The sequence below is a fragment of the Phyllopteryx taeniolatus genome, chromosome 2, assembly GCF_024500385.1.
Source record: "Phyllopteryx taeniolatus isolate TA_2022b chromosome 2, UOR_Ptae_1.2, whole genome shotgun sequence".
Lineage (NCBI taxonomy): Eukaryota > Metazoa > Chordata > Actinopteri > Syngnathiformes > Syngnathidae > Phyllopteryx > Phyllopteryx taeniolatus.
The window spans coordinates 23,408,866-23,435,864 of NC_084503.1; the positions used below are offsets into that span (position 1 = coordinate 23,408,866).

The window sequence follows — 26,999 nt, forward strand, 5'->3', positions numbered from 1 at the left end:
CCCCCAGCCTGACCTGCTGTGTCCTGCCCGTCAGAAAGCTGTAAATCCACTGGCAGATGGCAGGTGAGACGCTGAGCTGGAGAAGCTTGGAGGAAAGGAGTTCAGGGATGATGGTGTTGAACGCTGAGCTGAAGTCCACGAACAGGATCCTCCCGTAGGTCCCTGCACTGTCGAGGTGTTCTAGGATGAAGTGCAGTCCCATGTAGACTGCATCATCTGCAGACCTGTTTGCTTGGTAGGCAAACTGCAGGGGGTCCAGCAAGGGACCTGTGACACTCTTGAGGTGGTCCAGCACGAGACGTTCAAAGGACTTCATGACCACAGATGTTAAAGCGACAGGCCTGTAGTCATTGAGACCCGAGATTGCAGGTTTCTTGGCGACTGGAATGATGGTGGAGCGTTTGAAACAGGATGGAACTTCGCACAGTTCCAGAGATCTATTGAAGATCTGAGTGAAGATTGGAGCGAGCTGGTCCGCGCAGACTTTGAGGCAGGATGGGGACACGTGGTCCGGGCCTGCCGCTTTGTTAATCTTTTGTTGTTTGAAGATGCGTCTCACATCCTGTTCATAAATGGTTAACGCAGAAGTCAGAGGTGTGATTGTGGTCGCGGGTGTGTGGTGTGAAACTGTCCTTTTCAAATCTGCAGTAGAAGGTATTCAAGTCGTTGGCTAGTGTGCTATTGTTCTAAGCTTGGGGGGATCGTTGCTTGTAATTAGTCAGCGATTGGAATGCATGCCAGACTGATTTAGAGTCCTTTGCGCTAAACTGTTTTTCCAACTTTGCTGCATAGTTTCTTTTTGCAATGTTAATTTCTTTAGTCAGCTGGTTTCTAGCTCGATTATACAGGGCCCTGTCCCCGCTCTGATATGCGTCCTCCTTAGCTTGGCGAAGCTGCTTAAGTTTAGCAGTGAACCACGGCTTGTTGTTGTTGAATGTGCGAAAAGATTTTGATGGTACACAAACCTCTTCACAGAAACTGATATAGGATGTGACAGTGTCCGTATATTCATCCAGGCTGCCAGCTGAATTTTCAAAGACACTCCAGTCTGTGCAGTCTAAACAGGTTTGAAGTTCCATCTTGGCTTCATTGGTCCACTTTTTCACTGTTTTCACTGTAGGGTTCGCGCATTTAAGTTCTTGCCTGTACGTCGGTATTAAGTGAATTAAGCAGTGATCAGACGAGCCCAGGGCTGCACGAGGAATAGCACGGTATGCGTTTTTTACCGTAGTGTAGCAGTGGTCTAAAGTATTGTTTTCCCTGGTAGGACAGTCGATGTGCTGCTTTTATTTAGGGAGTTCGTGGTTGAGTTTAGCTTTGTTAAAGTCCCCGAGAATAATGAGGGGTGAGTCCGGGTGTTTTTTTTCAATTTCGTTGACTTGTTCGGCGAGCGTTAGCAGTGTGGCGTTCGTGTTAGCTTGAGGCGGTATGCAGACTCCAGCCAGTATGAACGATGCGAACTCACGTGGCGGGTAGAATGGTTTACAGTTTAAAAATAGCGACTCCAAATGCGGGCTGCAGTGTGTGCTGAGCTCCGTGACGTCCGTACACCATTTTTCGTTGATATAGAGGCATATCCCGCCGCCCTTTGTTTTTCCCGATGATTCCATGTCGCGGTCCGCTCGATGAATGTGGAAACCGGGAAGCATAACGGCGCCATCGGGTACAGCGTCGCAAAGCAAGGTCTCTGTGAAGCACATGGCCGCGGAACGTCCGAAGTCTTTACTGGTCTTTAACAGAAGATGAAGCTCGTCCATTTTGTTGGGTAGGGAGCGTACATTCGCGAGGTGGATCGACGGGAACACCAATCTGTGTCCTCTCTTGCGGAGTTTCAGCTGAATGCCGGCCCGTTTCCCTCTGTGGCGCCGCTTCCGTCTCCATGCGCCGAAAACCGCGGACGCCGCTCCGGTGAGTAACTCGGGGAAAAAACTGAGCGGATTTGCGAAAGTCAGAAAGCCAGAAAGTCCGGAGTAGCCTCCTTGATGGTTAGCAGGTCTCCCCTTGTGTAAGTGAGGGGAGACATGCACGGTAGGTTGATTGAAGACTCTAAAATTGCCCGTAAGTGTGAATGTGAGTGCGAATGGTTGTTTGTTTATTCGTGCCCTGCGATTGGCTGGCAACCAGTTCAGGGTGTACCCCGCCTCCTGCCCGATGATAGCTGGGATAGGCTCCAGCACTCCCGCGACCCTTGTGAGGAGAAGCAGCTCAGAAAATGGATGGATGGATAGTTTTGAATTCAGAAGACAAGGATAATAGTTTGTTCAAGTATTGAAGTTACTGTCGAAGAAGGGTTTGGTAACAGAAAAATGCAATATCTCAACATTATTGTTTATTATTATGACAATTTGGAATTTGGAATTTTAGCCAAAATCACAGTCGTTGATGAGCATGATTTGCTTTCGCGGGCCACATAAAATGATGTGTCGGGCCGCATCTGGCCCCGGGCCTTGAGTTTGACACCTATGTTCTACAGCATGTACTGTAATCTCTCTGCCTAGTTGCTCCGAGTTGAGTGTGAACAAAGAAAGTTCATATCAGATTGTTTCTTGTGCCTGAATTTGCTTTAATTTATGTTACAGTATTTTATTGAGTATTTAAATGTATCACTGTTTTAGTTCAAATGATATTGTTGGGCAATATATGAAGTTGCACAATCTAACCCTTAGGCCACCGCGTTTATAACTCAGACGTTTAGTACAACTTTAGTACGACTTCAAAGGTCCCAATGTACAGTTCTGCTGCATGGAGCCAGTATTTGTTTGAGGAGAGGATTACAGTACGTTTGGGTTAGAAAAGTCAAATGACTCGAGGCCTGGTGGACACACGGTAGGTTTTAGCCAGTCTGAGGTTTGCTGTAGTGGGCGCCACACTGCAGTCACTGTGGAGACTGTGGAACATACTACAGTACATACTAATTATTGCATACAGTACTAATTATAGTTGAAACAGGGGTGGATGTTAGGCAGGCGGGATTCTCCTGCAGAGCTGCTGACGTCCTCAGTGCTTCGTGAGCGCAGTCCTGCTAACTGCTGGATTTAAAGCGAAATTAATGGAATTCTCTTTTTTTTGCAGATCAGGATCTGGGCACGTAAGAAGGCCCTCGAGGAGGGCCAGGGGGACTATGCCCTTGAGAAGACTGGACCCATTCTTGCTTTCTTTGAAGGCTACTACAACTCCTCCTAACCACTTAGCAAGTCTGATATACTGTACTGATTTGACTTTGATTGTAGTTAGTTGGGTTCAGTCCCCACTCAGTGACAGTGTGAATATGCAAGTGAATAGTTGTCGATCTCTACAGTATATGTGCCCTGCTGACTGACTGGCCAGGGCCCGTTTCTGGTATAGGCACTCCTCACCTCCCGCCCCCACCGACGATTGCACAATTTCGGTGTGTTTCGGTGCAATCTACAGGAACCTGTGCAATGCCTCAAGATTGGTACAGGACCGGCCCTGGGACTGGCGACCAGCTCAGGGTGTAATCTGGCTTTCACCGAAGTCACCTGAGATAGGATACAGGTCCCCGAGACCCTAACCAGAAAAAGCAGTATAGAAAATGGATGGATGGATAGTTAGTTAGTTAGTTTGTTTTGGTTTATTTTCTTTACTTTTATAAATATACATTTGCCTTCACATTTGTTTTTGCTTTCTTTATTTAAGTTTGTTTTATTAATGTTTGGTTTATTAAATTTGTTTTGTTTGTTTAAATAGTCACCCTTTTATTTTGTTTCTGTTTTGTTTATCAAATTTGCTTTTACTTTTGTAGTTAGTTCATATAGTTGCATTCATATTTTATTTCTTTTTATTTCATTTTAGTTTGTTTCATTAAATGTTGTGAAATAAATTTGCTTATGTGTCTAGAAATACAGTCTGTCTTTTATTTTGTCATAATTTTTTTTTTTTTTGGTTTCATTTATTTGATTAGTCTTTACTTTTACATCAATACAGTTGCTCCTTATATTTTCTTTTTATTTTTATTTAAATTTTTTATTTTACTTTAGCTTATTAAATTTGTTTTACATTTGTAGAGCTACAGTCACACTCTTATTTTATTATTCTTTAGTTTTTAAAGTTTAGTTTTTTAAATTTATTTTACACTAGAAATACAGTCGCCTCTGTATTTTTGTGTTTGTTTTATTTTGTTTTGTTTATTAAGTTTGTTTTTACTCTTGTATCAATACAAGAGTAAAGCCCTTTATTTTTTAGTTTATATTTTTTTATTTTCCTTTATTTCACTTGAATTTTTATGTATTATTGTATTTTTAAAAATGTATTTTAGTTCAGTTTAACACATTGAATTGAAATTTTTGCTCATTTTATTTAATTTTAGTTCAGTTTCTTTATTTGACCGGTGAGCAGACAAAAGTTGATTTTCGATGGATTTAACTGTCTATGCGGACAACCACATACAGTCGCTTTATCCAGAGCTTGCATTTATCTTCCCAATACAAGACGGCCTACATCACAGTTCACTACATAGTGTACTACTGCATGTCTTGATGACATATGGTTCTTATTAGCTTTCCTGTTTTTCGACCAGATCACTCTACCTGGAGGAGCCATGGAGAACTGGGGTCTGATCACGTACGTACTCTTGTATAACCCTCCTGTGTCGTCTAATGGGGACAAGGAGCGGGTGGCCACCGTCATCTCTCAGGCCCTACATGCTAAATGGTGAGTTTTCTCACCATTTCCTCTCGGTCGGGTACATTTCTTTCATTTCATTTTTCTAGACTGTACAGACCAAGAACTCGCATGTGGTAACCTCACGTTTACTAGAAATGGTACGGTAGCATTTATTGTCAGTCCTCAATATATGTGAAACATACAGAGGGCAGAAATTAAATCCATCCATTACATAAATTTTCTGAGCCGCTTCTCCTCACTAGGGTCACGGGCGTGTTGTTTGTTTGTATGCGTAGTAATTATAAAATATAGCAATAGTAAAATCAAAACTCAAATATAATAAATGATGAAATTACAAAATATGTAAAACAACAAAAATACAAATAAAAATAAGAAATGTGTAAAATAATTAGTTATGAGTGAATTTATCGTTTTTAATGTTAACAACTTATTTTATTCACTTGTATGACCATTAAAATGTCCCGTAAAGCATTATTTATACACATTATAACCACCATGGTGATAGTCTGATCTGAGACGAAATCATTTCCACGATTTCAGTGATTGTGTTGGGGCTTGGGCCTCTCCAGGAAACAACCCGGACATGGCTCCGGGTCCCAACGAGTGGCTGGTGGCCAACATCCACATGACGGGCTTCTTCTCTAAAATTGGGAGTGTCTCCTGGCCAAGCTCTGCTCCCAGCACCGGGCAGCAAGAACATTCCCGTCGCAGAACTCCATTCAGGGACTAAGAATTTGAATATTGCGCCGCAGAGTGGCTGAACTGGATGCGAGCAGATTTCACTGCATGTGCCACCTTTTCCTCTTATGGTGGTAAGTGTCTCCTCCTCTGCCTGTGTGTGGACGCATATACATTTTTAATATACTGCCAAAAGATGCAGTAGTGTGTGGTTTGTATTTATATCAAAATATGTTCCTGGGTGGATTTCCCAGGATGGCGTTGTCAGGCAACTTCCTTGTCGAGTTAACGTGCTACCCGACACTTGTTTGCCACAGTAGCAGTCTGTCTTCACACAGCACGCCTTCTTGTCAAACGGCGCAAACGGACAGTTCAGTAACCAAGCCAGTTTTTCTTAGCCATATGAAATTTAGTAGGCATCTCAAAACCCCATGCCCAATAAGATACAGAAAGTCTGACATTTTGGTTTGAAGCAGCCAATTTAGGGTGATTTTTAGCAATTTCCATGGGTCCTTCAAAAGCAAACTTGTCCAAGAAATTTGGTCAGACTGCTACCAAATTTGAACCACAAACTGTATACTAAACATAATGGACAACACTAAATTACCAATGATTTGTTTTTGTCATTAGGTGTGGATGGAGCATGGCGGCGTAGTTTGTCTCGCCATAATACATGAAAAAAATCATCAGCCCTTGAAACTAGTTTTACTTTGCAACATGAAATTTGGTAGACGTGTCCATCATTAGTAGACACACGAAAAAATCTCAAAACCCATGCCTGAAAAGACAGGAAGTCAGCCATTTTGGTTTGAGGTGTCCATTTTAGCGTCCTGTTGGCCATTTCCAAGCAAACCTCCAAAGACTAACTCTCACATTTTGTTTTCAAATACAGCCCGCAGAACCGGTGTCACTTGGTAACGGTGAAAATTGGCTGGCATGTCTATCATGAGCGAAGCCACAAAAAAAGTCTCAAGAAGCCAAGCCTCAAAACGAATATAAGTCAGCATTTTTAATTGAAATGGCCACGTTAGATTCATGTTTGCCATTTCCAGGTGTCCTTTAAAGATTAACTTCTCAAGTTTTTCAAAACTCGTCCCCCAAAGTCAGTATCACCTCGCAACATGAAAATAAATGTATTCTTTATTTTAATTTTAGAATTTAGAATTGTTTATTTCAGAATCTGTTCAAGCTTAGGTTAGCGACCACTATCCCCAACAGTCTTCTATGGGTTTCAAGTTTTGCATATCAGTGACAGTTGGTGATGCAGCAGCCATGTTGACTCAGTGGCTAGTGGAGGTGTCGTCCTCAGCTGTCACTTGCCCTCCAGCCCCCTCAGCGGGGGTCTTTCCTAAGGACTTTAGCACCACCGTGCTCCCTCTTTAGCAACCGTGTGCTCTGTTTGTTTTAGGAAGTCTGTAGAGTGGCAACATCTCATAAAACACGATGACAACAACAAACTTGGCTAAACTCTAGAATAACATAAAATGTAATGAAGTGAAAGTGGGTTATTATTATTATTATATTCATAAATATTATTTTCATAATCATTATTTTCCACAATATTTGACAATTGAAGGTTTACAAATATGTCCAAAAACACAGCAGTTTTCTACTAAATTAAACAATTTTTTGTACAAATTTTTATAAAATCTCTACAACTAAAATAAGTTTTTTTAAGTCCATTTTTTACATTTTCAATATTTAAATATGTCAAATTTCTACTGAATGTTCTAGCAAGACTCTAGCAAGAAACTAATAATAAACCTAATAAATATACAACCCCAATTCCAATGAAGTTGGGACGTTGTGTTAAACATAAATAAAAACAGAATACAATGATTTGCAAATCATGTTCAACCTATATTTAATTGAATACACTACAAAGGCAAGATATTTAATGTTGAAACTGATAAACTTGATTGTTTTTAGCAAATAATCATTAACTTAGAATTTTATGGTTGCAACATGTTCTAAAAAAGCTGGGAGTGGTGGCAAAAAAGACTGAGAAAGTTGAGGAATGCTCATCAAACACCTGTTTGGAACATCCCACAGGTGAACAGGCGAATTGGGAACAGGTGGGTGCCATTTTTGAGTATAAAAGGAGCTTCCCTGAATTGCTCAGTCATTCACAAGCAAAGATGGGGCGAGGTTCACCTCTACAAGTGCGTGAGAAAATAGTCAAACAGTTTAAGGACAATATTCCTCAACGTACAATTGCAAGGAATTTAGGGATTTGATCATCTACAGTCCATAATATCATCAAAAGGTTCAGAGAATCTGGAGAAATCACTGCATGTAAGCGGCAGGGCCGAAAACCAACATTGAATGCCTGTGACCTTCGATCCCTCAGGCGGCACTGCAGACCACCTGTGAGCAAAAAAATAAAGGCTTCAAAGTAAGCCCAAACATATTTCAGTATTCTACTAAACACACAAAGTAAATGTGCATAAAATTCTAAATTTGGATTGCTCAATTTAATTGAAATTCTTTAAAGATTGGCTTGTAATGATAAAAAAAAACTGAGGGTTTGAAAGTCAGCCCCCAAATATGTAATATTTCAACTAAATTGAACTATATATATATATATTTTTTATTTTTATTTTTTTATTTTATTTTATTTTATTTTTTTTACAAAATAATGCTGAATTCCAGCTAAAATCTGCTAATGAAAATAAATCAAATATGATAACAGTTTTTTCGGTTCTGTTTTATTTATTTGATAATTATTTAACATTAAAAAATAAAGGACGGAAAGTTAGACTGAAAGAATTTGGTCAAATTGTACTAAAGGCTCAATACCCCACCAATGTAGGTATTTTATGATCTACTATTGTAAAACAACTCATCAGACTGTTCTGTTATGATAAATATTTATTCCCAATGCAAAACAAATCAATAAATATGCATTCCTATGTACAAAAAAACAATATTTTGTTGGGAAAAAAACCCCCCAAAAAAGTGAAGTTCATTGCTGCAATGAAAGTAGTCTCCTTGTTTCTCAGCATTGTCCTGAGAAGTTGTGAAGCTGTTGCTGCAGCAACCAATACTGCTGAGCATCGAAGGACACGTCGCTTGGAAACTGAGAAGATAATACAAAAGATAAGTTAATTACATTCATTAACATTGCGTTGAGCTTTATGCAGGCTAGGGTTTAGGCATATTATTCGGACAATATTTAACAATAAAGAATGGTTGTTTTGAAATCTGTCAGTTTTCATTTAAATCAAACTACATTATTTGTACAAAATTTTACTAAATTCCTAAAATAAGTGCTTAATTTTAGCAACAAAATAGTAATAAATGAAAATAATATTATTGAGTAGAATTTGAGTTCATTATATATTCTTTTAAACGTATTAAGGTTTAAAAGTTAGCCACAAAATATATATATTTTTTAAATGCACTGCTTTTTTTTTGTACGAAACTCAACCAAAATCCTACTACTAAAAAAATATATATTGCTCATATTATTTTCATAAAATTTAGCAATGAAAAAACTTGATAGTAAGCCCAAATTAAAAAAAAAAATCTATTAAAAGCCTAATAGTGACAAGTTCTATAGAAAATGGATGCATGGATGTAGTAGGCAAATAAAACAAAATGAAGTGAATTGAATTGAATTTAAAAAATTGCTGTTTTGGATTTTGGCATATTTTTTTAAAATAAAATTTGACAAAACAAAAACATTAAAGCTACAATTAAAGATACCAATAAAATCTGCTAAGGGTTTGGCCATTATTATTATTATTTTATCTAAGAGTGAAAGAGTTTTAAATTTGAAAGTGAACTATGTCCCTTTTCTTGACTTGTGCATTGAGAAGGTGAACTTACTTGACAGCCAGTTTGTGGGGCCAACACGTGGGCGGTGGTGGTCTGCTCACAGGATCCATCTTGGTGACCCAAGAACTGGCTGAGTGTCTGCGGTGGCTCTGCCTGCCCCGAGGGTCTCCTCCTCTGCTCCAGCGCCTCCTCGCTGAGCCCCAGCTGGGCCGACAGGAAGGATATGTAGCGTACAGCCAGGCGCAGGGTCTCGATCTTGGTGAGGGTCTGGCCCGAGGGCGCCAGCGAGGGGGGCAGGTAGGACCTCAGGTGATGCAGAGCCTTGGTCAGGTCCCTCATCCTCAGCTTCTCACGCTCGCTGGCCGTCTGGCGCTTCTTGCCCGGGTACCTGGATCGGGTCTTCTTAATGGGAGCTGGAGAAGGACTGCTAAACAAGAAGCAGTCCAAGGCGTCCGCCAGGTTGGGCGAGAAGGAGTCCTCGGAGGAGGTGGGAGACAGGCTAGCGCTGAAGTAGCCAGGATCCGATGCCACATCGTAGACCGGGTAGGATTTCTCCAGGAGACACTCCAGGGAGAAGGTGCCCTGGTTCTCGTGGAGCTGGAACCGAGCCTCCATGTCTGTTGTTTTCAAAGTGAAGCAATGAGCTGCTGCAGAAGGCAAAAGTCGAGGGAATTGTGAGGACAGACAGGAAAGGGTCGCTCCATATATGTGGCGGAAGGTGCGAGCTTGCACCTTTCGGGTCCCCCCGAGACCCTGTGAGAGAGGACCTCGCACCTCGGCCGGCGGGGTCCCGTGGGAAAGATCCCAGCTCCTGCGATGAGGTGCGAGCAAGCAGGGATCATAAAATCACACGCATTCACACCTCTAGATCGCAAGGCGCATGGGAAGGCCGCACTGCATTGCAATTTTTCAATTGATTTGGGATTTGGTTGGGAATTTCTTTCACATTAGCTTCTGAGTAAGATTTCTAAGGAAGCCGAAAATATGTCCGTTTTCTACTGAATGTAGCAATTTGTTGTCGAAAAATGCACTCAATTCGAGCAAGAGCTGACTGATAATATAACATTAAAGTCCTTTCAATTGAACTAAATTAACACATTTGTTGTACATATTTCTTTCTAAATTCCTACTACTAAAACAAAATGAAAATAAGTGTTTAGGGCTCTGGCGTATTATTATATAAAAGCTAACAATTACATAAAATGAAGCTTTCAAAGTAAGCCCCGAAATAGTTCAATTTTCAATGAAACTCCTCTTTTTTGTCGACACTTTCTACTAAAATAAAAATAATCAGTTTAGTATTCAGGCATATTGTTTTCTTAAAGTGTCACCATGAAAAATGTATATTTTGAAAATAAGTCCAAAATATGTCCTCTTTCTTTCTTGTATAATTATATAAAATTCTACCACTAACCTCTTCATAAAATACAATAATAGAATATAGGGTTTGTGTATATTATTTTCCCAATATTTAACAATATACATTTTGAAAGTAATCTTACAATTGGTCGTTTATGTACTGAATTCATCACTTATTGTGGGAAATGTTTTAAATTATTACAAAATTCTAGCATTAACTGAATAATACAATAAAATAATACAGTTTTAAAGTTAGGGTATATTTTTGATATTTACCTCTGAGAAAATGTGAAGGTTTAAACTAAGCCAAATAAAATACTGTATTAGCTTTCTACTAAGGCAGCACTTTCGGGAAAAACTCAATAAGATGGCAGCCAGTGACCTGAGGGGCCTGGATGTCTCTTAAGGAACAAAACGGCCTTGAATGTATTTAGTAGACCAACAGTATTTTTTTTTATCATCTATTCTTTGTCTCGCAGGTTTAAATGAAACACAACAAGTAAAGCTAGATTTTAGTGTTGCAATGAAAATAGTAGCCTTCATTGTTTCCTTACTACATGGCAGAAGATCCACAGTATAAGAATAATTAGAAGAAGAAGTGTGCCAAGACAGCTGGGAGGTGAGAGCACTTTGCACCTCGGGTCTTGTTTGGACAACCCGAGCAGACCAGAGAGCTCCTCTGCACTTCAAAGGACGAGAGCATGCGCCCAAGAAAAGCAAGGATGCACTGGAATCATCATTTAAGCACGAGAATAGACATCCAGATTGGGAATGATGATGTGGATTAGGGTTGGGGTGAGAAGTAAACACATTTGATATATAAACCTTTACTGTAATGGAATTAGTCCTTGAGATGAGACATCACATTTTAGAGGGGGTCCAATTTGGTTTAATTTGATTATGGGAAGAATTTAGCTTTTATCTAATAAATACAAAACGTTCTTGTACAAAATTATACTAAATTCTAGTAAAAAAAAAAAAAGACAAAGGTTGATAAACAAGTGTGGGGTTTTATTTTAATAACTAATAATTAAATAATAATACAACACCCTTTTTGGACTAAATGTGGCACAGTTAAAGGTTTGGAAGTCCAAAATATGTCCATTTTCCATTAAATGCCGCACTTTCTTTGGCACACAATCTACTCGCAAGAACAAAGTAATCAAATATAATAAAAGTGTTAGGAGGGTTCGGAGCCTATTTTTCTCTTACCAGTGAAAGAATTGTATGCTTATATTTTTCATTCTAAACGTAAAATAAAAGATGTTAAAGGTTATCATTTTATAACATATGATATATCAATATTTTTTTCTTCAACAAAATGCAGCAGTTTGTAAAAAATTGCATTTATGCATATTTCATATTTAACAATGAAAAAGCTTTAGAATTAAGTTTTGTACTAAATGCAGCACTTTTGGGGACAAAATTATACTAAAATCTCACAAAACCAGGGATACAATAATAATAAGGAGAAGAACAACAATAACAATAGTAATGCTACTAATACTACTACTAATAATAGTAATCATATAAAGAATTGGCTTATTAAATAATATTTCATAAAATGTATGTTTTTTTGTGTGTATGTATATACAATTCTAATCCTATCCTAATCACAAATATAATTGCATAAGCATTATATAAAGAAAAATCTAAAATGTTTACGAGGACAGCTATTTTCAGTCGTTGACGAGCTGTCAGGCGTCAGGTGATCTGGTGTGGATTGGATTTCCACAAAGTGGCGCGTCGCTTTTGTCTCCTGCTTCGAGGTCAAGGTGTCACCTTGTTATGAGAGGCCTCACGCCTTCTCTTCATACTTTAGAAAAACAAAAAAGAAGAAGAACATGACTGAGGGCAGCAAAGGACCCCAGTCAGGTTTCCATTCGCTATGTCTTGTGGAGTTGTTTACTTGACCTCTTACAAAAATAGTAATGACTATACTGAATAAATTGAAGTGTGGCACTTTCAAATAATTTAAGTATAAAAAACTACTTAAGTATACAAAACACGGGAAATCAAAGTGTACTATGTATATATTTATATAGTACACTTTGATTTCCTGTGTTTTATATATATACACAGGGTGATTGAAAAGTAACTCCCTTTTTTCAAATACTTATAATTTATTCATATGTTGTAATATTTTTCTCAGTTTTTTCATGTTCCATGATTAAAGGAGCAAGTCTATGCTACCAAACCAACGACTTTGGAAGAACTTGAAGGGCGAATACGAAAAGTTGTCTTCCATCCCACAAGAGTTCCTTGTGAAATCAGTTAATGCGGTTCCCAGGCGCAACTGCTTATCCGAGGTCGGGTCGCGGGGGCAGTAGCTTTAGCAGGGACGCCCAGACTTCCGTCTCCCCAGCCACTTCATCCAGGTCTACCGTGAGGATCCCGAGGCGTTCCAAGGTCAGCCGAAAGACGTAGTCTCTCCAGCCACTCCTGTCCTGGGTCGTCCCCGGGGTCTCCTCCCGGTGGGACGTGCCCGGAACACCTCACAAGGGAGGCGCCTGGGAGGCATCCGAATCAGATGCCCCAGCCACCTCATCTGGCTCCTCTCGATGTGGAGGAGCAGCGGCTCTACTCGGAGATCTTCCCAGATGACCAAGCTTCTCACCCTATCTCTAAGGGAGAGCCCGGACACCCTGCGGAGGAAACTCGTTTTACCCGCTTGTATCCGGGATCTTGTTCTTTCGGTCACGACCCACAGCTCGTGACCGTAGGTGAGGGTAGGAACATAGATCGACCACTAAATTGAGAGCTTTGCCCTTCAGCTTAGCTCCTTCTGCACCACAACGGACCGATACAAAGTCTGCATCACTGCAGACGTTGCAACGATCCGCCTGTCGATCTCCCGTTCCATTCTTCCCTCACTCATGAACAAGACCCCAAGATACTTGAACTCCTCCACTTGGGGCAGGATCTCATCCTCGACCCGGAGAGGGCACACCACCCTTTTCCGACTGATGACCATGGTCTCAGATTTGGAGGTGCTGATTCTCATCCCAGCCGCTTCACACTCAGCTGCGAACTGCTCCAGTGAGAGTTGGAGGGCACGGCTTGATGAAGCCAACAGAACCACATAATCTGCAAAAAGCAGAGATGCAATACTGAGGCCACCAAACCGGACCGCCTCTACGCCTCGGCTGCGCCTATAAATTCTGTCCATAAAAGTTATGAACAGAATCGCTAACAAAGGGCAGCCTTGGAGAAGGCGTTCGACCGTGTCCCTCGGGGAGTCCTGTGGGGAGTGCTTCGGGAGTATGGGGTACCAAACCTCCTGATACGGGCTGTTCGGTCCCTGTATGACCAGAGTCAGAGTTTGGTCCGCATATCTGACAGTAAGTCGGACTCGTTCCCGGTGAGGGTTGGACTCCGTCAAGGCTGAAACTGAAATATCACACAGCTATAAGTAGTCAGACCCTTTGCTATGACACTCATATATTTAACTCGGGTGCTGTCCATTTCTTCTGCTAATCCTTAAAATGGTTCTACACCTTCATTGGAGTCCAGCTGTGTTTGATTATACTGATTGGACTTGATTAGGAAATGCCCGTGATCTTCGATCCCTCAGGCGGCACTGCATTAAAAACCGACATCAGTGTGTAAAGGATATCACCACATGGGCTCAGGAACACTTCAGAAAACCAATGTCAGTAAATACAGTTTGGCGCTACATCCGTAATTGCAACTTGAAACTCTACTATGCAAAGCAAAAGCCATTCATCAACAACACCCAGAAACGCCGCCGGCTTCTCTGGGCCCGAGCTCATCTAAGATGGACTGATGCAAAGTGGAAAAGTGTTCTGTGGTCCGACGAGTCCACATTTCAAATTGTTTTTGGAAATTGTGGATGTCGTGTCCTCCTGGCCAAAGAGGAAAAGAACCATCCGGACTGCTATGGACGCAAAGTTCAATAGCCAGCATCTGTGATGGTATGGGGCTGTGTTAGTTCCGATGGCATGGGTAACTTACACATCTGTGAAGGAACCATTAATGCTGAAATGTACATACAGGTTTTGGAGAATCATATGCTGCCATCCAAGCAACGTCTTTTTCATGGACGCCCCTGCTTATTTCAGCAAGACAATGCCAAACCACATTCTGCAGGTGTTACAACAGCATGGCTTGCCTGCAGTCCAGACCTGTCTTCCTTTGAAAATATGTGGCGCATTATGAAGCGTAAAATACGGCAACGGAGACCCCGGACTGTTGAACAGCTGAAGCTGTACATCAAGCAAGAATGGCAAAGAATTCCACCTACAAAGTTTTAACAATTAGTTTCCTCAGTTCCAAAACATTTATTGAATGTTGTTAAAAGAAAAGGTGATGTAACACAGTGGTAAACATGACCCTGTCCCAGCTTTTTTGGAACGTGTTGCAGCCATCGAATTCTAAGTTAATGATTATTTGCTAAAAACAATCAGGTTGATCAGTTTGAACATTAAATATCTTGTCTTTGTAGTGTATTCAATTAAATATAGGTTGAACATGATTTGAAAATCATTGTATTCTGTTTTTATTTATGTTTAACACAACGTCCCAACTTAATTGGAATTGGGGTTGTATTTCCTTCAGCACTTTAATAGTTCCTCATGTCTTGGTTGTCTCCAAGCAGTGGGAGAGGACCAATGCATCTGGACTCTCCTGAAAATGTAATTTTAAATTATTTATAAATAATTACTTGAAACTGAAGCACTTTAAAAGTACTGAAATCACTTTCTCACTTGCACTTCATAAGTTAGGCATTTTAGACAATGTTTTAATGTGAAAAGTGTGATTTATTGAATGATTTTATGTATTTGCTGATATGACCTGTCTATGTTTTAAGTCACCTGCCAAGGGACTACGAATGTAAATTAGTTGTATGCTACCTTTAGTTCATTTATTGTGATGATGTGCATTGTCCCTTTTAAATAAATGTTTAAAAAATATATATTTAATGTTCAAACTGATGAATGTATATATATATATATATATATATATATTCTCCCATTTTGAGTTTGATGCCTGCAACATGTTCCAAAAAAGCTGGCACAGGGACAACAAAAGACTGGGAAAGTTGAGGAATGCTCAAAAGAACACCTGTTTGGAACATTCCACAGGTAGACAGGTTAATTGGAAAGAGGTAAATGTCATGATTGGGTATAAATGGAGCCTAACCGAAAGGCTCAGTTGTTCACAAACAAGGATGGGGCGAGCGAGGTTCACCGCTTTGTTAACAACTGCATGAGCAAATAGTCCAACAGTTTAAGAACAAGTTTTCTCAATGTAAAATTGCAATGAATTCAGGGATTTCATTATCTACGGTCCATAATACAGTAAAAAAAATTCAGAGAAATCTCTGCACATAAGCAGCATTGCTGAAAACCAACATTGAATGCGCATGACCTTCGATCCCTCATGCGACACTGCATTAAAAACCATCATCGTAAAGGATATTACCACAAAAAACATTGTCAGTTAACACAGTTGGTTGCTACATCTAAATAATAATAATAATAGTTTATCAGTTTGAACATTAAATATCTTGTCTTTGTAGTGCATTCAATCTAATATACTGTACGTTGAAAAGGATTTGCAAATCATTGTATTCTGTTTTTATTTACATTTTAGACAAGATCCCAACTTCATTGGAATTGGGGTTAATATGATTATTTATTGAAATAAAAAAGGTAAAAAACAAAAACAGTTTAAACAAATAAAAATAGATAAAACAAGGCAAGAAATAAAAATTAATATTAACCACTATAGTTAAATAATGAACTTTTAAGAAAATTCCATGTTGTATACCGAACATATTCTTAATAAGAAATACTTGGGAAAATTTAAAGTCACTAAAAAGTGTTTAAAAAAAGGCAATAAAATTACTTTTTTTTGGTCCATCCTTTAAAATCAAAACATAAAACAGGCAAGAATGCTTTTTGTAGAACGTCAGATCAAAACCAGGCAAAAAACAAAAACATTTTGTAAAAAATAGATACAAATAAGTCAAGATAATATTAATACACGTTAAACATTACAGTGCTGGGAGATGTTTCTAATAGTTTTCCCTTTTGTAGCTTAATGAACCGAAAATATTAGGAACTGCTCGCAGTGTCAACTACAGGCACAACACTGTAACAAACATTACAGTGAGTTCTTAGTGTATTGGATGTCATTTTACCTAATGAAGTGAAATGAGCTTCTGAGTGTCAGGATGTGCTTTGTGTGTTATAATCCACATTAGGAGCCAGTGTGTTTACTCACATGTTCTAATGGAGCAATCAGCACAACTGCGTTAACCCTTTCATCCCTTCTCGGGCCTTATTAGCTGAAAGGGGCCGAGTGTTTGTGTTGTTAGCCTGCATATCAAATGAAGCTAATAAAGCTAAGCTAAACACCACGGAGGTCTGCATGCATACTAAAGCGGAGAGCTTCAGTCTAGACCCACCGGTGCCAAGGAGTGCCTGATGTTTGCACAACTACATTAGCACGCAAACGCTAAATCAACTCTGCTACATTAGTAATATCGTACTTTAAATTTCTGCTTCTTTGGTTATCAGTGCACTTTTGTACCTCATTATTATTATATATTATGACATTATTTGGTTAAAAAAAAAAGCTACACACTTATGGAGTGGTTTTTGTTTTGTTTTTTTTTACAGTTGTACCCCTCCTGTGGTGACATCATATGAAAAATGAAAAAAATGAAAAAGCAAATAACACTGGTGGTGTTAAACTTTTCCTCCAGGTGTAAACTTCTGCTGTAATCTCACATGAAAAGAAACTGCAAAAAAGCCAAAGAAAGAGCAAATCACACTTGTGGAGTTATATATGTTTCCTCCTATTTTACACTTTTGTGGTTGCATTGTACGGAAGCGTATTGCATTCACTTGGATTAAGGGCTTTGTTTTTTGGAATATTTTTTTCTGTTTTTCTGAGTATTTGCTTCTGTTTTTCTGAGTAATTTTCCCCCCTTGTTTTTCAGAGTAATTTCTTTCCAGTTTTTCTGAGTAATTCCCCCCCCCCCCCCCCCCCCACCCCCTGTTTTTCAGACTATTTTTTCCCACCTGTTTTTCTAATATCTAATTTTCTTCCACTTGTTTTTCTGACTAATTTTTTCTGAGTTATCGGGACACATCGAACTCACGCGAGAACCTGCGAACTGCAAGTGACTCTTTGCGGACTCCGTAGTAAGCAACATTTTGATATGGGTTTAAGACACTGGGAGATACTCCTGTCTTTGAGTCACATAGATGGTATTGTTATTAGTCATTAAAAAATAAATTGTCAGAATAAAATAGTCAGAAAAAATAGTCAGAAGGGGGGGAAATTACTCAGAAAAAAAGGGGGGAAATAGTCATAAAACAGGGGGAAAAAATTAGACAGAAATACTGAGAAAAAATAATTAGTCAGAAAAACAGAAAAAAATATTCAAAAACAAAACTCTCAAAGAAATTACTCAGAAATTACTTTTTTTTAATTCACGTGAATGCCATACGCTTCCGTAGCAATGCACACACAAAAAAAAAAAAGAAAAAATCACCCCCCCCCCCCCCAAAAAAAAAGGAATAAATCCATGAAAAAGAAAATCTCTCGTGGGCTTACTCTTTTCCTGCAGTTGTACCATTCTGAGGCGGCATCGCATGAACAAAAATTAACAACAAAAAAAGCCAAAGGAAAAAGCTAATCACACTTGTGGAGTCACTGTACGCTTCCACCAAATGTACTCTTCTGTAGAGACATCACATGAAAAAAACAGTCACACAAAACGACAAAGAAAAGGCACATCACAGGTGGGGTTAAATTCCTACCGATGTACCCTTGTAATGTCACATCATGTGAAAAATATCACCAAAAAATAAAGAAAAGTTGTACACTTCTGCGGTGACATCACATTTAAAAAAAAATCACAAAAGAAATTCTCAAGAAAAAGCAAATAATTGTGGAGTAATCTTTTTCTCACAGTTGTACCCTTTAGGGTGATTTCATTATGATTAGCTTTTTCTTTGTTTTGTCTTTTTGGTGTATTTTGCGATTTGGTACAATTTGAGCAAATGACTGATTTAACCATAGAACCTGAAGTGGCGCTTATTCAACTTTTGGGGGCTTTTTTTCTCGTGTGCCTTCTTTGGAGGAGGCGGGGGGCTTTTGTTTCTCCTTTTTTCTTTGTTTTTTTTGTGATATTTTTTTTTGGGGGGGGGGCTGCAGTCTGATGTCAATGCTGTTGGGTATAAGTGGAAGGGAAATGTGATCCATATAACCTGAAATAGAACGGATCCAATTTTTCCTTTGGCTTTTTCTTTGTTTTTTGTTTTATGTGATGCAACCAAAGAAGGGTTCCATTGGAAGAAAAGAGTAACTCCACATTCACATTAAAGGAAACCCAAAAAATCCAAAAAGAAGTTTGATATTAACTCCAATTGTATCCTTCTTCAGACACATACACACACACACACACACACACACACAAAATTTGACCTGTAGTAAGTAGCGGACTCCCATTGCCAACCACTACACCAATCCAAATGAGAAAAAGTGTTTTTCTTGATTTCACCAAAAGCCTTGGTCGCGTGACATTTAGACGATCCTTGGTTAATGTCAGGCGAATAGCCAACATCTGGCTAACTTTCTCTCGCTTGATCCTTCCCGCAGGTTCCCCTACAGAAACCTTGTTAGGACTTTTACTTACTCTGGAGTAAAGAAGTGGGTAATTTGCACGCCTGCTTCCTTCCTTGGATGTGGTAGCCACCGTTTCTCAGGCTCCCTCTCCGGAATCGTACCCTGATTCCCCGTTACCCGTGGTGACCATGGTAGGCGCAGAAAGTACCATCGAAAGTGGATAGGGCAGACATCGGATTGATACGGCCGGCGATCGGCTCGGGGTAATCCAGAGTCACCAAAGGGGCTCAGGCGGGCGGATTTTCCTAACATACTGTACTTGTATTGCTTTGCAGTAAAACAAAGGGGAAAGTACCAACTTATCAATTTATTATGCTATGATTTTACTGGACTGGAAGACTTGATATCAAATTAGGCAGCATGACTCCTGAACTGCAATTAATTTGAAAGCCCTGCTTTTGATGCGAATGGCTTGTTTGAATAAGAACTCGGGCTGAGGCGTGTGAAGCACAAAATGGTACACTACATGGCAACAACCAACAGATGGGACTGTTGATACATTCATTCATGAATTAGACCTCATGAGGATGGTGTGTGAGCTGGGGCCGATCTCAACTAACTTTGGGCGAGACACCGTATACTGGTCACCAGCCAATTGCAGGGCATTCATATTTTTATTTATCTAGAATTTCTTTGCAGGATCTTGCTCTTTCATTTGCCCTTTTTTCTCTATTTTAAAATGTATTCATCTGTTTATTTATCTAGTTTTCGTTTTTAATTCTCTTTTTGTATTTAACAAATGACAAACATTCACATTTAACATTCACACTCACTTCCACACCAAAGGAATCTTAGAATCTTCAATGAACCTACTGTGCATGTCTTAGGAATGTGGGAGGAAGCTGGAGTACCCCGGGGAAAACCCACACAAGCACGCAGAGAACATGCAAACTCCACACAGGAAGGTTTGAACTGAGATTTGAACCCTGGACCTTAGAACTGGGAGACATCCATCTATCCATCCACCCATCCATCCATTCTTAACACCGCTTATTCTGATTAGAGTCACGGGGCATTGGAGCCTAGCTGACCGGGCGAAAGGTGGACTATATATACCCTGAACTGGTCACCAGTCAGTAGGCAGACAATATTTTATTTTATTTTACGCAATTGGGTCATGGGTCAACTGGAGCCTATACTGGCTGACTTTGGGCAAGAGGTGGGCTACACTTTTGACTGGTCACCAGCCAATCACAGGGAAGTCATATTTTTTATTAATTTAGATTTTGTTTATAGGATTTTGCTATTTCATTTGCCATTTTTTCTCTATTTTATTATGTAATAACCTTTTTATTTATTAACTTTTTTGTATTTATTTATTTTTATTGTAAGCAGGATTTAGCTGTTTATTTATTTTGTAAAATTTAATTAATCAGTGTATTTATTTATTTACTTATTACTACCTTTGCAGTATATTTATATTTATCTGATTTTCACCTATTTAGTTTTTTTATTTAGTTTTGTAGTCATTAATATTGTGCTAACAGGATTTTGCTTCGTTATTTTATTTTATTGTACTTCTGTATTTTGTCCTTAAATCATGACCCTCCAAACAAACTCAAAGCACACTCACTGGCATTTGATTAGGTACACCTGCATCTGATGACATCCAATGCAAAAAGTCCATTTGAAAAAAAAAGATAATAATCACAATAGCGTCACAGACGTATTGTCATCAAACACTAGCTGTTTTCAATATTATGCTTAACAAAGTGAAGACACAAGTCTTGGCATCATTTTGACAAATTTATTATAAATAGTGGTGTCCTAAAAAAACATACAAAAATAGCATGCTTCACATAATCATATTTACACATAAATACAAAAGACATATAAAATATTTTAAAAAATCAAATAAATTAGTCCATTCAGAGTGAGGCAGTAGTAGTCGTTGTTGGATGACGGCGGTGGCAGCCATGTTGTCAAACCCAGTAGTACTCGTTGTTGTACTCAACCTGAATTAGATATTAAAAATAATATTGTTTTTTATCGTAGACGATCATTGACAGGTGAACATGAAGAAGGTAGTTGCATGGATGAATGGACAGATAGCGAGATAGATGGATGCATGGGTGGATGGGTAGCTAGCTAGCTAGCTAGATAGATAGCTAGATAGATAGATAGATAGATAGATAGATAGATAGATAGATAGATAGATAGATAGATAGATAGATAGATAATTTGTCAGTAATTTATGTTGAAAAAAAATTACCTGAGAGGAGGAGGACGAGGAGCCTCCTGGTGGCAACATGTGAGGAAAACTACAGTTCCCAGAATGCAACGCTGCAGCCTGGCCTTGACACTGCTGTGTGTACATGTCGTGAGGGGCCTGCGGAGGGCTGGCGTAGTAATACGGTGAGGAGGATGAAGAGGAAGAAGAGGAGGAGGAGGAGGTATCGCCGAGTTGTGCCGACAGGAAGGAGATGTAGCGGATGGCGAGGCGTAGGGTCTCAATCTTGGTGAGGGTCTGGCCCGAGGGGGCCACCGAGGGTGGCAGGTAGGACCTCAGGTGGTGCAGAGCCTTGGTCAGGTCCCTCATCCTCAGCTTTTCTTTCTCACTGGCGCTCTCACGCTGCTTACTACGGACCCTCACCGCCCTCCTGGGCTTTCCCTGCAAGGCCACGCCAAGTCGGGAAGTATATCCCGACTTGGCGGCTTTCGGAAGAAGAGGCGACGGCGACGAGTCCGGGGAGAGGGTCTCCGGCGAGGAGACTCCGGAGACGTCTGAGTCGGAGAACCATTGCTGGTAGTGCAGGCTGTACTCGAGCACGGAGGAAGAAGACATGTTGCTGGCCATGTTGGCGGAGAGAGAGTGCGGCTTCAAGTGTGTGTGCTGCTCTGTTCCCAAGCTGCTGCCTTTTTAAAGTCCAGGCCAGAACCCAGGAGGTGCCAAGTGACACCTCCGCACATTCTCCCCACAAACACACACACTCACACACACACAAACACACACACACAAACACACACAGAGAGTGGCCGTGGCTGGGAAAAGCAGCAGCAGGAGCAGAGGTGTGAATTTTGACTCCTCCTCATAACACTAAACACTTTTTTCTCTTTCTTGGGTTGTGGTTCTGGTTAAGCAGAGATGAGTTTGGCACATGTCCCGATATTTTTGGACGGGATGCCGCTCTCGCACATTCACTTTTAGTGAAAAGTTGGGGTGAAAGCGAACATCAGATGACGACTAGCAAGAAAGTAGGCTACTGCTAGTTCTAAGCTACTCCTTGCAGAAATGCTTTAAAGCATGTTAGCTTTTAAAAAAAAAAAAAAAAATTTTTTAAGTATTTATTATTATTTTTTTTTAGTTCGCTAGTTAATTTTTTAGCAAAGTTGTGGGAAATGTAGTTACTTAGCCTGTGTTGCTAGCAAATCCTAGCTGACGTTAGGGTAAAAGCAGTTATGTTTTAATAGTAGGCACATTACAAAAAATACAAACCACCTGTATATCAAAATAGAATATATTATTTGCGTAGAGATTTTAAACATGAATAAAATGAGCCCTAGTTTGTAAGAATCATTTAAGGATTAAGGGTTTGATGACACTTTTTGTCGCAAATTGGCCCAAATTGACTCATCCAGAAATCAACGGGCTGAAACAATGGACAAAATCATGACACAATTTGTGACCAAAACCTTGATTCTTTGGTAGAAAAATGCCTGTATGTTTTTTATTAGTTGAGACAAAAATTAGATGTTTGAACAGGCCTTTTTCAGATTTTTCAATGGTGGCATCTGCTCGACCCTTTTCATTCTGAGAGCAAGCTAATCGACAGATGTCCATCAAACTTCACAGAAAAAAAAATATATGAATAGTTCATCATGTCGTGTCACGATCCTGGGAACGTGTGATTTTGGATGCCAAAATCGAGGAACCACAGAAAATCTCAACCAAATTGAAAATTTCAACAACAAGGTGGTAAAGGGATCGGAAAGGAGGAAGGATTACATAGCACAAAACAATGAGAAACGTGATTGTGGACAACAAAAATGCTGAAGTGAGCTGTAAAAAAAAGTTGGCTTTTTTGAGTTTGCCAGGCCGTATTCACTTTTTGGGGTAAGTTGGGAGGAAAATGAAAAAGCAGGAAACATAAAATGGATGGTGAGAAAGTAGTTAGCCTACTTAGTCCAGTTTTAAGATAACTGTAGCTATTTTTAGGCTGAAAGTAGTTATGTTTTTTTAGTTGGCTCAGCCCACTTGGGGAAAGATGGAGGGGTACACAAAATTAGAACTTCTTGTACAATCACTTTTTGGGAAAAGTGCCAGGGGGCGGAATGACCATAGATTATTAACAACAGTGGAGAGAGTGATGACAAAGTATAGTGGAGAAAAATAAAAATGCAACACTTTTTCATTTTTCATGAGCTGAACTCAAAGATCTCAGACTTTTTCTATATACACAGAAGGCCTATTTTTCTCAAATAATGTTCACAAATCTGCCTAAATCTATGTGAGTGAGCACTTCTCCTTTTCTGAGACAATCCATCCACCTCACAGGTGTGGCCTATCAAGATGCTGATTCGACAGCAGGATTATTGCATAGGTGTGCCTTAAGGCTGCCGCACACCGAGCCATGCGGGCGAACCCAACTGAACTCTCACGCAGTCTGCTGGATTTGACAACTATTATTATGAGTGGCCAATCAGTCAGCCACTGGTTTTGCTGCGATTCAAAATTTTTAATTGCAACATCACAGATTACAGCCAATCAAAATGCACATAAGATTTCACACGCGCCAAAATTACAATTCTGGGTTTTATACGGGTGAGACGCAGAACAATATAGAACAATATAGAACAATATACTGTATGTGCAGCATCTAAAGCCTATACAGCCTCGCTGTTCAGGGCGTCGATATTCTGTAGCAATTGCTCAATGTGCAGGGGTGACTCTCCAACTGTCTTTTTTTTCCTTTTTTTTTTTTTGCGATGGTCCGATGGTATTGCGCTGCATACGGCAAGCCTTAGGCTGCCCACCATAAAATGTGTAGTTTTATCACCCCGCACATTCCTGCAGATATTGCAGTTTTTGAGGGTGCATGCAATTGGCAAGCTGACTTCAAGAATGTCCACCGAAGCTGTTGCCCATGAATTGAATATTCATTTTCTCTACCATTAGCTGTCTCCAAAGGCATTTTCAGGGAATTTGGCAGTACATCCAACTGGCCTCACAACTGTAGAGTACATGTAACTACACCTCTGATGTTTCCTTTGCAGAAGTCTCTTAGCTATTCGCTACTCGGTGGTGTATAAAAATGGCCGTGCACCAACTGGATAGTAAACGAAGCAGGACTCAAAATTGAATAGTTAGTCTTTAGTTTTTGTCATTCCTTGATTGCTTCATTTTAAATATACATATTTTTCTGTGTCTCTGTATTATTTTGGGTAGTACGCTAATCCCTCATTTATTGCAGTGGTTAGGTTCTGGACCAGCCCCACAATTGTTGAAATCTGCAAAGTAGCGACCGCATATTTTTTGGATTATTTATAAATACAGTAGTTTACAGCTTCAAGAACCTCCCCAGGCTCTTTTTAGTCTTCCCCACACTCTTAATAACACCTTGTATGCTCTAAATAGCAATTTAAACTCTTAAACATGCAGTAATGCAAAGTAGAACTGTGCATTATGCACATTTTATTCCTTTTAATACGAGTTTTAATGAATTTCACTTTTGGATTTTGTTTTTACAGTTGTAATTATTTAGGCTAGGAAGTGTTTATTTGACCACAAAAAGATTACAGCATACACTCAAAATCCTGTGATATGATGAATTATGCGCAATGAAAAAAAAAATCTGCAAATCCTTAATAGGTGAAACGCGATATAGTGAGTTAACACTATATTTAATACTGAAATTACTTAATATATTGTCTTGCGGTTACTACACAATGGAAGTCTGTACTGATTAGGATGTGATTTTGTCTAATGCATTTGGCCAAATCAAGAACATAGAAAAGATTTGATGGTTCTACACTAATTTTCCATTGCCTGTGATACATAAGCAGCATGTCAACTCTGTCTATGTATTTATAACAAGTCACTACAAATACTGTATGCACTGCAAGCGTGTGGTGTTGGGGCTGAGGAAGCCCACTCATGATTGCCTCTGCATACAGAATTGTGAACAAGAAAAAGTGTTGATCAAATTTCCACTGTAAATTTTCTTTCAATTCATTCCATAACGTAAAGCATAAAGCGGACAGTGTTGTGATAGTATTCATTCATCGGAGATGATTGAGTTGTGACTCGCGTCAATGACGTGACCTCATTTTTAATTGCCGTCTCACTGAAATTTTGTCATAGTAGCGAACGTCTCAGTTGTCCACACATTTGTCCTTTTTCACTCCTCTGTTGTTCGCCTCGACTCCTCGATGGGATCTCTGGTGGGAGGCGTTACCATGTAATCGCAGGAGAGAGGATCAAGGACTGAGGAGGTTGCATGTGTTGCATTTTAGAGGCAAAATGTGTTTGTTGTTCTTTTTCTTACTTTTTAAAAATGTGTACGCATTTTCTTAACCAGCAGTGTTGCAAATTGCTATTGAAGTCTAAGTTATTATAATTAGTGTAATTAGGAAGACTCATCATTCGCATTCAGGACACCACAACCATCACACATTAACTTAATACTTACTTTAATTGGTCAAATGTTTTTTTTCACAGCGGTTCATCTTTTCTTCTTATTCGACTTCAGCTCTTACTAACCTTGATCCTGGTTCTTCATCTCCTCGTCTTCATCTCCTCCTTTTATTTCCCGACACTTCTTCATCATTTTACGGCATGACAAAGCCGTCAACTTTGACCTTTTATACAAAAAGATGACAGTCATGATTAATCCATCCATTTACTGCCTTTGATCGACCACATACTGTGTATGGATAAACATTTTTACTATGTAAATGATGAGTGCGTAATGATGATAATGATGATGATGATGTAGTGAGCTGAGGTGCGAGGCCTTCACGCTGATGAGAAGAGATGAGGCCCAAGGTGTCACTTCACACCTCAGCTGTGAGAACCTCGTTCTGACCATCTCTTCGCCTCATTTGGACAACACTCAACTGTACGGCTTTTTCACACTGAATCTGATGGTTTGCTTGCAGTATTGTTGATTATAGTCCATGTTTGAAACATTTTGGATAGGGGATTGCGCTCTCAGGAATCTCCTCAGATGTAATTGATTTTTGACAAAAACAGATGGTTTCAGCAATTAGACTAAGCCCTAATAGCTACATGCAGTATAGACACAATACTATATGAGCATTAACAGCACCCAAAACTGTTTTCTAGACCAGTCAAAATATTATATCATATGTACAAATGTAACATTCCTACCAATTTCTTTCAAGGTTCTTTTTTAAAGACTATTTCCCCCATTGTTACACACACACACACACGTATATATATATATATATAAATATATGTATATATATATATATATATATATATATATATATATATATTTTTTTTTTTTAAATTTCTGTTCAATAATTATATTTACTATAATCAATGATCAGTTTTCTCTTTGGAAATATAGCTAAAATAAATTTGAGTTTATTTATTATTATACAACTCTTCCAATTCATTTATTACTCATTGTGAATTTTTTATATTTCACTTTTTGTTACATTTTTCATAATATTTTTCTAATTTATTAGTAATGATATTTTAAAGATTTATTTGATAGTATATTTTTAGAATATATGTTTTAATATACTAACAGTAGAGTTTGAAAGAATTCTAATGATTTAAAAAAGAAATCATAAATATTTTAACATTTTAAATTCTTTTTTGATTTTTCCACAATTTCTCATAAAACAATTATATTTGTTACAATTAATTACCAATATAAGGAAATGAAATTTCTCATTATGCGTGT

General features: G+C 39.1%; 2 protein-coding genes across 2 annotated transcripts; both read right to left on the reverse strand.

Moving 5' to 3' along the window:
- Positions 1-8,320: 8,320 nt before the first annotated feature.
- mespaa (mesoderm posterior aa) lies at positions 8,321-9,717 on the reverse strand. The gene is made up of 2 exons (XM_061766299.1): positions 9,154-9,717; positions 8,321-8,401 (listed from the first exon to the last, which is right to left on the reverse strand). Exons 1-2 carry the CDS (start codon positions 9,715-9,717, stop codon positions 8,321-8,323), a joined length of 645 nt encoding a protein of 214 aa, XP_061622283.1.
- Positions 9,718-20,858: 11,141 nt separating this feature from the next.
- Positions 20,859-22,005, reverse strand: LOC133466059 (mesoderm posterior protein 1-like). Its single transcript, XM_061749398.1, has 2 exons — positions 21,338-22,005; positions 20,859-21,080 (listed from the first exon to the last, which is right to left on the reverse strand). Exons 1-2 carry the CDS (start codon positions 21,920-21,922, stop codon positions 21,048-21,050), a joined length of 618 nt encoding a protein of 205 aa, XP_061605382.1. The 5' UTR covers positions 21,923-22,005; the 3' UTR covers positions 20,859-21,047.
- Between the last annotated feature and the right edge of the window lie 4,994 nt (positions 22,006-26,999).

Excerpts from the sequence above, each read along its gene's own strand:
- mespaa (XM_061766299.1), bottom strand. The coding sequence starts at position 9,717 with ATGGAGGCTCGGTTCCAGCTCCACGAGAACCAGGGCACCTTCTCCCTG. Across the intron at positions 8,402-9,153 it reads CCCCACAAACTGGCTGTCAA|TTTCCAAGCGACGTGTCCTT; the intron begins GTAAGTTCACCT and ends TTATCTTCTCAG.
- LOC133466059 (XM_061749398.1), bottom strand. The coding sequence starts at position 21,922 with ATGGCCAGCAACATGTCTTCTTCCTCCGTGCTCGAGTACAGCCTGCAC. Across the intron at positions 21,081-21,337 it reads CCTCGTCCTCCTCCTCTCAG|GTTGAGTACAACAACGAGTA; the intron begins GTAATTTTTTTT and ends TATCTAATTCAG.